General features: G+C 42.7%; 1 protein-coding gene and 1 long non-coding RNA gene across 3 annotated transcripts in view; one reads left to right on the plus strand and one right to left on the minus strand.

Annotated features, from left to right (window-relative positions):
- Positions 1 to 231: 231 nt before the first annotated feature.
- On the plus strand, positions 232 to 5,285 carry LOC309339516. Its single transcript, XR_014155434.1, has 2 exons — positions 232 to 346; positions 4,643 to 5,285. It is a non-coding gene; the product is annotated as an uncharacterized lncRNA (long non-coding RNA).
- A 6,584-nt stretch (positions 5,286 to 11,869) lies between these two features.
- Positions 11,870 to 15,010, minus strand: part of NBAS (NBAS subunit of NRZ tethering complex) — a 175,590-nt gene continuing 172,449 nt past the window's right edge. For both annotated transcript variants that reach the window (XM_081856655.1, XM_081856654.1), the window contains one exon: positions 11,870 to 12,640. In XM_081856655.1, coding sequence (XP_081712781.1) covers positions 12,365 to 12,640 — 276 coding nt within the window. In that variant the 3' untranslated portion in view covers positions 11,870 to 12,364. The remainder of the gene's footprint in view (positions 12,641 to 15,010) is intronic.

A 15,010-nucleotide genomic window follows, 5' to 3' on the forward strand; every position in this document is an offset into this window, starting at 1 on the left:
CTTGTTTCCATGAGGATTAAGAGAAACCGACTTGACTGCCCTGCACATTACCTGTACTCCTCCCCAGTGTCAGGAGCCAGGGAGACCATCCATTTTGAACCAAGCACTGGGAGGCCTAGTGGGCTCTGTCCACAGAAGTTTTATTTAAAGGGGTCTTTGTTGTTGGTATTGTTCCTCCAGCAGCATTTGCAACTGCCGAGAGATTTTAAAACTCCCGAACCCACCTGAAAAGTTGCCTTTCCCCGCTAATTGCATTTTTACCGCCAGCTAGTGATCTGTTAATCGGAACTGAGAACAAAACAGATGGGGGCTGCAAAACTCTTGTCACCATGGAAACCAATTGCAGGTGTGTGGCCCAAGGAATAATAAAGCCTGGTTTGTGGTGCGTATACATGTTTAAAGAGGACGGTGTGAAACAAATCTTATTGAGGGCGGAAAGCACTCCTGGCACAGAACGGTTGTTCTAAATGTGCTGTTCCGGGATGTATTAAATGGGCACAGGAAAGGAGATAAAAAGGTCTGTGGCAAATTGGGAGGAGGGAGTCTTGAGGGAACTGGAAATAGGTGGGGAAAACATTGTTTTGTCACAAGAAAGAACATCTTAATGCAACCATTCTGCACCCTTTATGTTAATAATGATTAGGGGTATGGATTTGGTTCAGATTTGGATTAAGATTCAGAGAGATACGGGCCTCTTCTCAAGCAAAGTTTGAGAAGCCTGTACCCAATCGGGACATCTCAGAGCTTAGGAAATCCCATAGACCTCAGATTTGTTGTCTCTTTAAAATGGGCACATTTCCCCAAGCCCCAAATACTCCATATAAGTACGGGAGAAAAGACAGCATAGTTATTTGATTGACTGCTCTGGCTTCCAACCAGGGATAGCTGTTCTAGTGTGGTTTTATATGTATTTTTGAGCAAAGCTTTTTTTTTTTTGCAGGGTCAGAAGAATTAATGATTTCTACAGCTCTTGCCATCGGTGTTGCCTAAAAGCCATTCATAAAAACCATAATAGTTGTGAGTGAATGTCTACAGGCGACCAATAAGCTAGGAATGCAAGCTCCTTTCACAAATTCCCTCCACCCCATAGGGAAAAATGCATAGAAGGGGAAACAGTACTGTTCCTGGTGTCTTCAGTCCACTCTTTCATCGCCCCCGAAGGATTTGCCCCCAGATCTCCTACAGAGGGATCTGAAATCTGAAAAGGGACACCCACATTGTTATGTGCATCGGTGCTCTACAGAATTGGGAGCCATGTGTTATTGGAGAGATCATTTACACACAGAGAGAGGTCCCTCCTCAGACCTTCAGTTCTCTGCATGATGAAAAAGGTCCAAGAAGGCCTGCAATGGAGGCTATGTGTGACTCATTCAGTTTGGGTAATCTGCAGGTTGAGCCATTGCATTGTTGAAAAATATAGAGCAAAATAGTAATTTTTTTCTGAATCCATTATTTCAATAGAATGTATTAGCAAGTACGTATACTAAAGACTTTAGGGACGCGGGTTGCGCTGTGGGTTAAACCACAGAGCCTAGGACTTGCCGATCAGAAGGTCAGCAGTTCGAATCCCCATGACGGGGTAAGCTCCCGTTGCTCACTCCCTGCTCCTGCCAACCTAGCAGTTCGAAAGCATGTCAAAGTGCAAGTAGATAAATAGGTACTGCTCCGGTGGGGAGGTAAATGGTGTTTCCATGCTCTGCTCTGGTTCGCCAGAAGTGGCTTAGTCATGCTGGCCACATGACCCAGAAGCTGTACACCGGCTCCTCGACCAGTAAAGTGAGACGAGTGCCACAACCCCAGAGTCGGTCACAACTGGACCTAATGGTCAGGGGTCCCTTTAAAAAGGTAAAGGTACCCCTGCCCGTACGGGCCAGTCATGTCCGACTCTAGGGTTGTGCGCCCATCTCACTTAAGAGGCCGGGGGCCAGCGCTGTCCGGAGACACTTCCGGGTCACGTGGCCAGCGTGACAAAGCTGCGTGTGGTGAGCCAGCGCAGCACACGGAAACGCCGTTTACCTTCCCACCAGTAAGCGGTCCCTATTTATCTACTTGCACCCGGGGGTGCTTTCGAACTGCTAGGTTGGCAGGCACTGGGACCGAGCAACGGGAGCGTACCCCGCCACGGGGATTCGAACCGCCGACCTTTCGATCGGCAAGTCCTAGGCACTGAGGCTTTTACTCACAGCGCCACCTGCATCCCTAGGGGTCCCTTTACCTTTATACTAAAGACTGAAGCTGTTGATATGCTATTAATATTCTGGTCATTGATAACATATTAGAGATTCAGTGAATTCAGATAACATATTGGGGATTTAATAAACACAGTAAAATCATTAAAGTCAATTAGTTTTTTTTTTTTTTTACTGACCAGCAAGGGGCTTGAAGATGTCACATTCGGCAAAGGGACATTTCTAAATTTGTCTGGCAGGGCAAAAAGCCCAGAATTAAATTTAAGATACTTATGGATGCGAAAGATAGAGGGGGATTTGCCCTGCCGGACCTTAAGTTATATTATGAAGCAGCAGCTTTTTGCTGGCTGAAGGAATGGCTACTTCTTGAAAACACGGACATTTTAGATTTGGAAGGGTATGATAATGTTTTTGGATGGCATGCGTATTTGTGGTATAGTAAGGTTAAGGTACATAAGGCATTTAAAAACCATATTGTCAGAAAAGCATTATTTAATGTCTGGATTAAATATAAAGATGTGTTGGAGAACAAAACCCCAAGGTGGTTATCGCCAATGGAGGCAAAGGCCATGAAAAGACTTAACATGGAGACCAATTGGCCAAGGTACTGGGAAATTTTGGAGCAGGAGGGTGATAAATTGAAATTGCAGAGTTATGAAAAACTCAAAGACAAGGTGCGGGATTGGCTACATTATTTTCAAGTAAGAGAGGCCTATAATTTAGATTAAAAGATTGGCTTCCAGGTGGAAAAATCAAAGTTAGAAACCGAATTGTTAGAACCCAATGCTAAGATATTATCAAGAATGTATAATCTGCTGTTGAAAAGGAATACTGTGGATGAGACAGTGAAATCTACTATGATTAAATGGGCACAAGATGTTAGACATAACATTATGTTTGCTGACTGGGAACAGTTATGGACCACCGGAATTAAATTTACGGCATGTAATGCCTTAAGGGAGAATATTATGAAAATGATGTATAGGTGGTACATGACCCCAGTCAAGCTTGCTAAAATCTACCATTTGCCCGATAACAAATGCTGGAAATGTAAAGAAACTGAAGGTACATTCTTTCACCTTTGGTGGACATGCCTAAGGATTAAGGCTTTCTGGGAGATGATATATAATGAACTAAAAAAGGTACTTAAGTACACTTTCCCTAAGAAACCAGAGGCCTTTCTCCTGGGCATGGTCGGCCAATTGGTGCCAAAGAAGGATAGAACTTTCTTTTTGTATGCCACAGCAGCAGCAAGAATACTCATTGCAAAGCATTGGAAGACACAAGATCTACCCACCTTGGAAGAATGGCAGACGCAAGTTATGGACTACATGGAAATGGCAGAAATGACTGGCAGAATACGAGATCAAGGAGAAGAGCAGGTGGAAGAAGATTGGAAGAAGTTTAAAAACTATCTACAAAAACATTGCAAAATCTTTGAATGTTGATGACACTGAAATGAGAAGAAGAGGTTCAAGTGATTAAGATAAATAAAAATATGAAAGAAGGGATAGATATTGGATGAAAATTTGAATAATATAATATTTGAAGGAACTTTTAAAGGATGAAACTAATATAAATGAATTTGCTAAATTAAATTTGAAGTGGAATACAAGAAAGGAGGGCGGGTGGAAGTCAAGAAAATAAGGCTATGAAGGATATGAATTTGAAAAGAGTCTTTTCTTTTTTCTTCTTCTTTTTTATGTTAAGTGTTTTGTACTTTTGTATTTTTGTATTTTTGTGGTTTTGTATCTTTCTTGTGTTTTTCCTATTTATTGTTTATAATTTTTTTTATTGTGGAAATTTAATAAAATATCATTAAAAAAAAAAGAAGATGTCACATTCTTTGTGACGTTAATTGTGGTTGTTCATGTTGCCGTTTCCAAATTCTTTCTTCATGGTTTGGACTCAACCAGCCACACAACAATTTCTGCATGAAAAAGGGCTTGGTTAAGTTTACACAAAAAAGGGTGCTAAAACAAGACAATCCAATAAAACATATTGTTGTGCCTGTTTTTCTCTAAAAATGTTCACCCTGCAAGGCTGTCTGTCAGATACAGTTTTCCTGGGTGTGAAGTCTTTTGGCTCATTCATAGCAAGCAGATTTTAACCAGGGAGCTTGTTAAGTCCGCACAGCAGGACTGCATTCTTGCACAGTCTTACGCAGTCAGTTGCTTCATGAATTTTCTTTATTTTTTAAAATTGATTTTCATCTTTACAAAATCGCAACTGCATAGAAACAGCAATACTGGGCAATGCATGCCGTCTATATAAAATAGTGTGGCGCACACTTGTTATTTGCTACAATTCTGTGTTAAATAAGGGGGGAAAGCATTATTTTGGAAGTTAATTTTGGGCAATTCTTCACCTCAGATATGATTTAAAAGGATGCAGTTGACTATATTGGAATAATTTAATTGTCCAGATTTAATTTTCATTATCTGCTTCTTCAGGCACAGTCTCCAACCTGCATAGTGTGCTCTGGACCTAAGAGATTGATTTGCAGAGTCTTGGAAGGATGTCTTGCAGAGAACACATGCATCGCAGTACATCTGCAGCCTAGAATGGGGGCAAGATGAGATCCGAAGAGACAGATTTCCCAGAGATAACACCTGCGTCTCCAACAACTTTGACGGCTTACACATTCTCCATGGTTAATGTGAAGGGTGACCTGGCTATGAGCAGCACATCACAACGATTTCTGTGATAACACTGAAGAACTCATAAAAGATTTATTTTATTTTGCCTGCAGAGTTGGAAGCAGCCACAGTGGGAAGTGTTGAGACATTTGCAAATTCAGTGTCCAAAAAACCCCCAAGGAGATAAGCAGCACCTGCTTATCTTTCATGTCATATAATCAGCTCCACAGTCTCTCTTATTGTGCTTTGCTTACAACAGAATCCCTATGTAGCCCACACTCCCCCCCCCCTTGGTCCTACAGACCTGATCTTCATTTTCAGCAGAGTGGGGACAATGCAAAGTTTTGAATCAGGAAGGAAGGAGGAGAGTTTTTGGAGGACAAGTTGGTGCAGTTTGCTTTGGAGGGGACCGATACTGTTTTTTCAAACACTACAGTTATATGTTTGGGTGCCTGAATGTGCCTCTAAGCTCAGGGTGTTCCTTTGTAAATTTAAAATGGCATATACCAAAGAAAAAGGAGAAGGAGAAGAAGGGCTAATATGTGGCCAAAATTCTCAAGCCCCAGCAAAATATTTCAGTCCTCACTGAATTCCTGATCAGAGATGCTTGGAGTTCTGCTTCTCTGTGATCTGTCCTTGGTCCTGAAATCTTAACTCCATCTCCAATGTTCTTAATCCCTAACCTCTGGCTGATATGCTCAGATGCACGCGGATTCCCATATTACATTAACAATGTTTAATGGCATTGGAGATCTTTGCAAATTGCCTTTTAGGATGCTTTGATTTACATTTTAAACTGCAGGTTTTTTTATTGTTTCACATTCTGTTTTAACTATTTGCTGGCATTTCTGTTTTTATTGTAAGCTGCTTTCTTCGGCTCCATGATCACTGCAGATGGTAACAGCAGCCACAAAATTAAAAGATGCCTGCTTCTTGGGAGAAAAGCAATGACAAACCTAGACAGCATCTTAAAAAGCAGAGACATCACCTTGCCAACAAAGGTCCATATAGTTAAAGCTATGGTTTTCCCAGTAGTGATGTATGGAAGTGAGAGCTGGACCATAAAGAAGGCTGATCACCGAAGAATTGATGCTTTTGAATTATGGTGCTGGAGGAGACTCTTGAGAGTTCCATGGACTGCAAGAAGATCAAACCTATCCATTCTTAAAGAAATCAGCCCTGAGTGCTCACTGAAAGGACAGATCCTGAAGGCTCCAATACTTTGGCCACCTCATGAGAAGAGAAGACTCCCTGGAAAAGACGCTGGTGTTGGGCAAGATTGAGGGCACAAGGAGAAGGGGACAACAGAGGACGAGATGGTTGGACAGTGTTCTCGAAGCTACCAGCATGAGTTTGACCAAACTGCGGGAGGCAGTGGAAGACAGGAGTGCCTGACGTGCTCTGGTCCATGGGGTCACGAAGAGTCGGACACGACTAAACAACTAAATAACAACAGCCTAGAGACTATATTGCAAAGGGCAGGACAGATACACCAACAGTATATAAATATGGCAGTCTTTCTATTATTTTGACTTGACTGGTATATTTCATGCTCCTATGTTTCATTGGGTAGCAGCTTCTTGTGAGCTTCAGCTTCAAAGAGGAGACTTGCTGAGTAAAACTGGGAAGGCATTTAAAATTTACTCTCCCACTTCCACCTCAGTCTATCAGCATTTCAGGGCATTTGCATCTAAACAGGCTTAATTCTATTACAGTAAAAAAAGCTATCATGTGCTAATGATCATTTACCTAAGAGCAATGCATTTGCACAGCATAGATTCACTGACTTGGCAACATGAGAACCAGCCAATGATTGCATGTCCAGATAGCAGTTCTCCATGCTCTTGAATTGGCATTTGCACACCAAGACAGTTTTATAATAATAAATAATAATAATACATTTTGTTTATACCCCGCCCTCCCCGGCCAGAACCAGGCTCAGGGCAGCTAACACCAGTAAAATTACAGTAAAAACATAATAGGGAAACAAAACCAATTTAAAATACAGGTTAAAATGCAATTTAAAATGCAGCCTCATTTTAAAAGTAGCCCATAGATCAAAACCATAAAGGGAGGGAAACATAAGGGTCAGACTGAGTCCAAACCAAAGACCAGGTGGAACAGCTCTGTCTTGCAGGTCCTGCAGAAATATGTCAAGTCCCGCAGGGCCCTAGTTTCTTGTGACAGAGCATTCCACCAAGTCGGGGCCAGTACTGAAAAGGCCCTGGCCCTAGTTTATGGGCTTCCACTCACATTACAACAACAACAAAAAGCATGTAACAGAGAACCAGCTCCACAGCATACTACTGGATTCAAACAACATTCGGTGAAGACCTTCACTTTCAAAAACAGGAACACTGTCTGTAAATAACAATATAAATTTATTGGCAGAACTGTTTAGCCGAGGGTGCAGCAAGCAAACAAACAAGCAGCTACTTCCTACTGGGATTATAGGAGACTCCGTGTCTGGTGGTGGTTGTGGAATCCTTATCCTCTTGAGTTGCAGGCTGAAAATGGGGACAGAACAGCAACTACATTTGAAAAAGGGCTGTTGAACTGCAAACTTTGATTCACATAACTGCAGGGGAGAAAAAATTATGCATTTGAAGAAGCAGTACATATTATAGCTGCTCTAACACCAACCCCATGCCTCTGGGATTGCCTTGAGCGTTTTTAAAATGGGGAAAAATCAATCATGTTTTAAATTACATTTCTGCACATTATTTGAGTCAAGCTGTAACTCTGGAAAAGGAGTTTGAAGAAATGTACACACATTGCCAACAACAACAACAACAATAATAATAGAAAATAATGTTTATATGTATGATTGGAGCAATGCAGAACAGTTTCTCCTATGGACTCAGATACAAAGACCTTGTGTTCTAAAAACAGCCCTGATGCTTGCAATAAAAGCACCATGGAAGAGCTCCTTTGGACTGAAAATTATATGCATCATGCAGATTAATAGATATGCAATAAGTTACATAACATGTAGCAATAATTATATTGCAGAAATAATAATAAAAAACCCTCCAAACAATAAATAAGATGTCCTATGAGTCTACAAAGGAGCCTTTCCTCGTACAGAAACATACATTAAGATGAATGCAATTTCTAATTACCAGATTTGAATTTAGATAAATTGCTCATAGATCACAGAGAGGGAAAAACATATTCAAGCCGGTTCAGTAATGATTAGTACTTAAAGAGCACCAAATAATATTGTAAAACATCCAAGGTTAAGGAAGAGCCGAAGGCAAAACATTACATTTACAGCATATTACCAGAGGGAGTTACTCCTCAGGAGTTTGTGCTCCAATAGCCTCTTGACCTTTTGAGAGGTTCTCAAAAGGAGGTTCCTTCTCATTCCTGCTGTGTTTGACTCTACAGATATTACGCACCCTGTATTCTTTGATGACAAGGTCAAATCCACTCCTGCAGAGACTCAGGTGATTACATTTACTAGAATAGTCCTTAGAATTTGTTCGGCTTGATTTTGATACAGAGGATTGACACAAACCACAAGACCATGTTGAACAATGACTGGAGAATCTCGAAATTTCATTGAATGCTTCAATGAAGCACACCGTATTGATCTTTCTCTCCCACCTTGTACCTTGTCTCTTATTGAGACACATTAGGAGGTAAATGGTGACCGAGACTACTGGCCTTTCCAGTTCCCCAAATAACTCTTTCTTAGTCCTTGCCCCCATCATTGCTGCTGAGACCCGGTCCTTGCTACCTCACTTCTTCATGTCCCAAGTTATTGTCAGCAATAAAAAAATATTGTTTTTATACCCTCAACTTCCATGCGATTTATTTTGCTTCCAAAGAACCCCATCGTTTATTCAGTTCACAATTTTACACGTGTGTGTGTGTGTGTGTGTGTGTGTGCGCGCGCACGTGCTTGGAACAGTAACTTGCTTGCAATAACCCAGTGATCAGAAAAGCCACATTAATAGAAGTGTTTCAGTTCCAAGAACCACCTTTTATTCTGAAGAATATATTGGCTTTTAAAGCAACATTTTTTGCAGAAGGGCCTCTTGACTTTTAAAGCCGGCAGTTCGGAATCGACACGAATTACAGTCTTACCTTTTCTTTCCTCTTGCCAAGTACTCTGCAGATGGCACAATTGTATTCATTACAATCCCTTTCAGGTTTCATTCCCTGGTTTGTAGTCTCTCATTTATTCAACATTCTTGCATTTATTTCTTTGCAGTGCTGCACCTGTACTTTTAAACAGTATACATCTGTTCCACCCATAGCGACAAATAACGTAGGTGCACGAGAGAGCTAAAAAAGTCCACAAAGTGTGGTTTAAAGACCTTCATACACTTGCCCCCTCACTGTGGTTTGTAAACAGCTCCAAGGCTATTCAAAGTATCAAAGCTGCATATGGAATTGGGCTGTTGCCTTGGGAAGAGGGGCACATCTGTGCCATTAGAAAAGCACCAGAACCATACAGAATGCAGTTTGACCATTTTAGCTGCTAGCTAGCTAGTGGGAAGGGATGCGGGTGGTACTGTGGGTTAAACAGAGAGTTCGAAAGCACGTCAAAGTGCAAGTAGATAAATAGGTACCGCTCCGGCGGGAAGGTAAACAGCGTTTCCGTGCGCTGCTTTGGTTCGCCAGAAGTGGCTCAGTCATGCTAGCCACATGACCCAGAAGCTGTACGCCGGCTCCCTTGGCCAATAAAGAGAGATGAGCGCCGCAACCCCAGAGTCGGCCACGACTGGACCGAACGGTCAGGGGTCCCTTTACCTTTACCTAGCTAGTGGGATGGAATCCTTGAGATTCCAAGTGTCTTCTGTGTGGATGAACAGTGCATAGTAAGAATGCATGTTGGCACGACCTCTTGACATTTGAATGATAATCTCTGGAGCCCTTTGGATTCTGAATGCTATTGTTAGGAGTACTTTGTGGTGATTGAAATGCCTTTAGGGTGGCATCTGGTTGATGACTGTTGATCACACATTGAGAATCTTGCATGAGGAATAGTGATTAATAAATTTTATAAACCTATAAGAAAGCCACTTCCGCCTTGAGGAGGAGGTGGGGTTGCGGACTTCACGGCCCGTCCACATGCACAGGGGGTGGGAGGCCAGCCCTTGCATGATTGGGGGATTCCCGGCTGCATCACCCCCTAGCTGGCCAATTGGGTTGGTCCAGGGGTGTGGCCTGCCCCTTAAAGGCAGGACGCAACCAGGGATCTCCCTTTGTCTGCCCGCCAGCTGCTTTGGTTTTAGCTGCTCCTGTTTTCTCCGGTTCGTCTGATCAAGACATTTCGTCAGCGAAGGATCTCGTCCGTGGATTTATGGACCCGTAGGTGAACTTGCCCAAGCCTTATGAAGAACGGTTGAGGGAGTTGGGCATTTTTGGCCTGGATAAGAGGAGATATGATAGTTATGTGGAGGGTGGAGCAAGATTGTTTTCTGCTGCTCCAGAGGGTAGGACTCAAACCAATGGCTTCAAATTATAAGAAAGGAGATTCCGTCTAAACATCAGGAAGACCTTTCCGACATTAAAAGCGGTTTGACACAGGAAGAGACTCCCTCAAAAAGCGGTGGACTCTCCATCATTGGAGGTTTTTAAGCAGAGGTTGGGTGGCCATCTGTCAGGATGCTTCAGCTGTGTGGGATATAGCTATTAATGGGGAATATGCAGGAGAAATGATTCTGAGGAGATATGGAGGTTGTCTGCAGAATTTGTACTGTTAGAATGGAAAGGGGTCAAACCATCGCAAGAGGTGTTGAAGTTTGGGGAGGTTGGATGGTTACAATGGAATGGTCTTGGGGGTGGGGTGTACATTTTCATTCTTACTTATTTATGACTATTTGTTTGAAAAAAGAAAGAAAAGAAAAAAGAAAAGTAGAAGAAATGTTTTCAAATATAAGTGGAGGTATACAAAAATAAACATTTTCTATCTTACAAAAAAAAGGATGCTTCAGCTGAGATTCCTGCATCGCAGAAGATTGGACTAGATGACCCTGGGATCCCCTTTCAACTCTACAATGCTATTATTATGTTTCCCCTCCTCCTAAATCTGTGATATGCAACAGATTGCTGAAATGCTGTATTTGTGGTCAATAGTATCGACCATTCTCCTCACAGATTTTTGGGGTTGTTTATGCTATAACACACGTTCCAGCATAAAACTGGTAGTATGGTCACTATTATTCCATGGTATACATTTAATTAATGATGGAGTGAGTCATAGGCACTCCATAGGGCAGGTGTTCCTATTATGTGTGCTGGCGCATTCAATAAAGAGGCTGCATATTCCTTTCTGGTGCTTACATTGGTGTGTGGATGTTACAAGCTTTTTACAGTAAAAAAGCCTTTTAAACATTATGCCTGTCACACAGACCACATATGTGCATAATGGCAGCCTCATTATGCAGTCAAATGTTTAAAGTGCCCTCAACTTTAGACCATTCCAATCTCCATTTAATTTTCGATTGCCTTTTTCCAAAAATGCTCAGAATACCATAAGCGCGATGCCCACATGCACTCTGCTGCTCAGTGTGCATAAAAAACAAATGTGCAGAAAGCTGATAATCTGAAATGGCTTCCCACACAATTCCAACAATTTTCCCCAATCCATTGCAATTCCCTCCTTTTTCTCCAGGTTGTGATTGCATGCTGGGAACAAAATGTTTTTTAAAAGGCCACTGACAGAAATGGCTTGCCAGGTGGGAGCAACCCCCAGGTCAGTTTTGGTTCCCAATTGTTTACTGTGCCGCAGAGCGCTTGTGTGAATGGGCATCCCAAGTCACTTTTAGTTTAAATGTCTGTAGGTTGGGGCTGTGTAGGTCTATTCTTGCTCCTACAGCAAAAGTAGGTCTATTCTTGCTCCTACAGCAAATGAAGAAATGCACTTCCCCCTTAAGAAAACAGAAATGCTTCAGTTACGTGCTCAATGATCACAATGATAATAGAGAGCAAGCCTTCTGAGAATGTACACAATCTAGCGGCAGAAACAATTTATCAGCAAGATGTTATATTTTCGGGGAAAGGAAGAAGCCACATAACAAAAGCAGCTCAAGTTGGGTGAAAAGAAAGCCTTTAATTAACACAATGCATTGCAATTAAATTTAGAAATTAACTTCCAAAAAGCTTAAAGTGCAAACTCTTAAGATGCCCTGAACATTCTGCTCCCTTTGAAGTGAGGGGATTAGTCCTCTTCAACTCCTTTAATTTATATCTATATGTTTATACTGGAGGTGAAGTTGTGGAGCATCGTTGCTGTCCATTGTGGCACGAATTGGAAAACGTTTCTTTACCCAAATATAATTCTTGGCTTGCACTGAATACACTCCAACCTGCTGATGTAAGCTATAACTTAGGAAAAGAGCTAGGGATAGGACGGGTAACACTGCAAGGAAGTATGCACATTGTCAGGATTTTATGCAATGCACAGGAGCAATGATTATTTTGAAGGATAGCCTTTCAAGTGATGTCTCTTTGGAAACATCTTTCCACCTGAAAAGCAGTGTGTAGTTCAGGCACCAAGTATAACTTTAAAGGCTTATCCATTTAAATCCAGCGGCGAACAGCTGCGATGGCAGCTCCAAAGGTCCGGAGTGCAGGATGCGTTCCTTTATATGACATCAGGAGGGAACCTGCCTCTGCAACAAAACCTGCACCTTGCAGCTGCTTTGCTATTTCTTCTATATCCCAGCGTCCTTCCTCTTGCTTGGCCAGCAAGTGATTAATCAGGTGAGGATAAAGGACAGTGGAGATGCAGTCTGCAACCAAGTTCTCATCCAGGAGCAAGGAAAGCAGTTCAGAGTCACAGTTGGAAGCATCAGCCTATATGGGAGGGCAAAAGAACACAACACAAAGCTAATCTTATCAAAAAGGACCAGTACAATTCTCCAGAACTTCATTGTGCGAATATGCAGTTGGCGTTCATGCATATTTACCAGTCAGCCCACCCAGAAATACAATTTTCTGCCCTTGCACAAGGGTCGGGACCCTTATGATCAATCCCACAAGCTGTTGTGTTTGCAAGAGTGGCTCATGAGGTTGCGACCCTCAAGTTACCGCTGACTTCCAGATTAGTTGGTGGCAAAACTGGCTTCCAGCAGACTAAGCTAGTTTGAGTGCCAGTACAGCAAGCTTAAGTGATTTGTGAACAGCATGCCCTGTCCCTACAATTTATCCAAAACCTATTAGGTAAGGTGAATTGACACTAAAGCTGGCCTCATGCTGATATGTGCATATCTGTATATCTTATTTAAAGGTTAGCTGATTTAGCAGGGTGCTTTCACAGAATGCCACACTTGTTTTAAACAGAACAAAGCACACTTTCAACCTCCAGGTAAAAACGAATGAGGAAGCCATTAGAAGATGCACATAAAAAGCCAATCCACCCTCTAAGAAGCTGCATAAAACCTCACTCATCCACAAGTGCAACTCCAGCAGATTAAACACTAATTATCCAACTATGTTTAGAAAGAACGAATGCCTCTTTGTCTGGCATATGTTTTAAAAAGATATATAAACATATATTGTTGCTACTCAGTGTGTGGCCACTTTCTGTATTCTGATGACTGCCACAGCAGGAAGAATTATTCAGGTGGCAGCAGCCGAAATGTCCTGTGGTCCCCCACAGTTGCCAGAAATGCTTCAATGGTCCACGATGACTCCACAGTGAAAATTATTTAGAATTACAGCTTGCCTTATCTCAGTGGTTCAGTGTATAACACAGAGTGGTCTCCAGCCCAGCAGCTGGATCCCTGGGCAACACTTGCTCAGCAGGGAGCGCAGCCCCTGAATGGGAGGCAGGCAGCACGAGTCTCCCCCTTGAGCTACTGCAAAATGGCCTGAATCCCAGCCTTCAAACCACAGTCATCATCAAATCAGATGGGCCTCAAGGGCTGTCCTATGGAGGAGGGAACAAGCTTGTTTTCTCCTGCTCTGGAGGATAGGACTCTAACCAATGGCTTCAAGTTACAAGAAAGGAGATTCCGACTAAACATCAGGAAGAACTTTCTGACAGTAAGAGCTGTTCCACAGTGGAGCGGTCTCCCTCAAGAGGTTGTGGACTCTCCTTCCTGGGAGGTTTCTAAGAAGAAGTTGGATGGTCATCTCTCATGGATGCTTCAGCTGAGATTCTTGCAGTTCAGGGGTTGGACTAGATGACCCTGGGATCACTTCCAACTATACAATTCTATGATTCTACAAGAATACTTTGTACAAAAGAAACAGGCTAATTCTACTTTAAGTACAGCATAGTAGCTGCATAGTTGTACAGGTGGCGCTGTGGTCTAAACCAGTGTTCCCCAACCTTGGGCCTCCAGCTGTTTTTGGACTACAATTCCCATCATCCTTGACCACACTGGTCTTGCTAGCGAGGGGTGATGGGAGTTGTAGTCCAAAAACAGCTGGAGGCCCAAGGTTGGGGAACACTGGTCTAAACCACTGAGCCTCTCGGACTTCTCCGATCAGAGGTTTAGTGGTTTGAATCCCTGCGACAGAGTGAGCTCCTGTTGCGCTGTCCCAGCTCCTGTCAACCTAGCAGTTCAAAAGCATACCAGTGCATGCAGATAAATAGGTACCACCATGGTGGGGAGGCAAATGGTGTTTCTGTGTGCTCTGGCACTCGTCACGGTCCTCCATGCACCAGAAGTGGTTTAGTCATGCTGGCCACATGACCCAGAAAGCTGTCTGTGGACAAACGCCGGCTCCCTCAGCCTGAAGCGAGATGAGCACTGTACCCCATAGTGGCCTTCGACTAGACTTAGCCATCCAGGGGTCATTTACCTTTTTTTTATTTAGCTTTTTAGTAGCTGCATAATGCATACTGGTGCCATGGTGCCTGCAAGTTCTTCATTGGCACCCCCAGGAAGGGCCCCACACTCTGAGCTTTCATTTTGGTAAAGTCACATCAAATCAAATCTATTTTGTCCCCACTTATTTGTTTCTTTCAGACTGAATTCCTTTGTTTCACTAACTTTTCATCCATTGAAAATCTGAAAGCTACATGATAGTGGAGGGGACAGCGTTTCCCAGGTTTGCAAACCGTGCCCACAAATGCTAACAGCACAAACCTAACTACTGTATTTTTCGCCCTATAGGACGCACTTTTTCCCCTCCAAAAATGAAGGGGAAATGTGTGTGCGTCCTATGGGGACGCACCAACCCCTCTCGCTCTCCAGGCTTCAGGAAGCTATCCCC

Source organism: Podarcis erhardii (genome assembly GCF_964252035.2).
Source record: "Podarcis erhardii genome assembly, chromosome: 3".
Classification (NCBI taxonomy): Eukaryota; Metazoa; Chordata; class Lepidosauria; order Squamata; family Lacertidae; genus Podarcis; species Podarcis erhardii.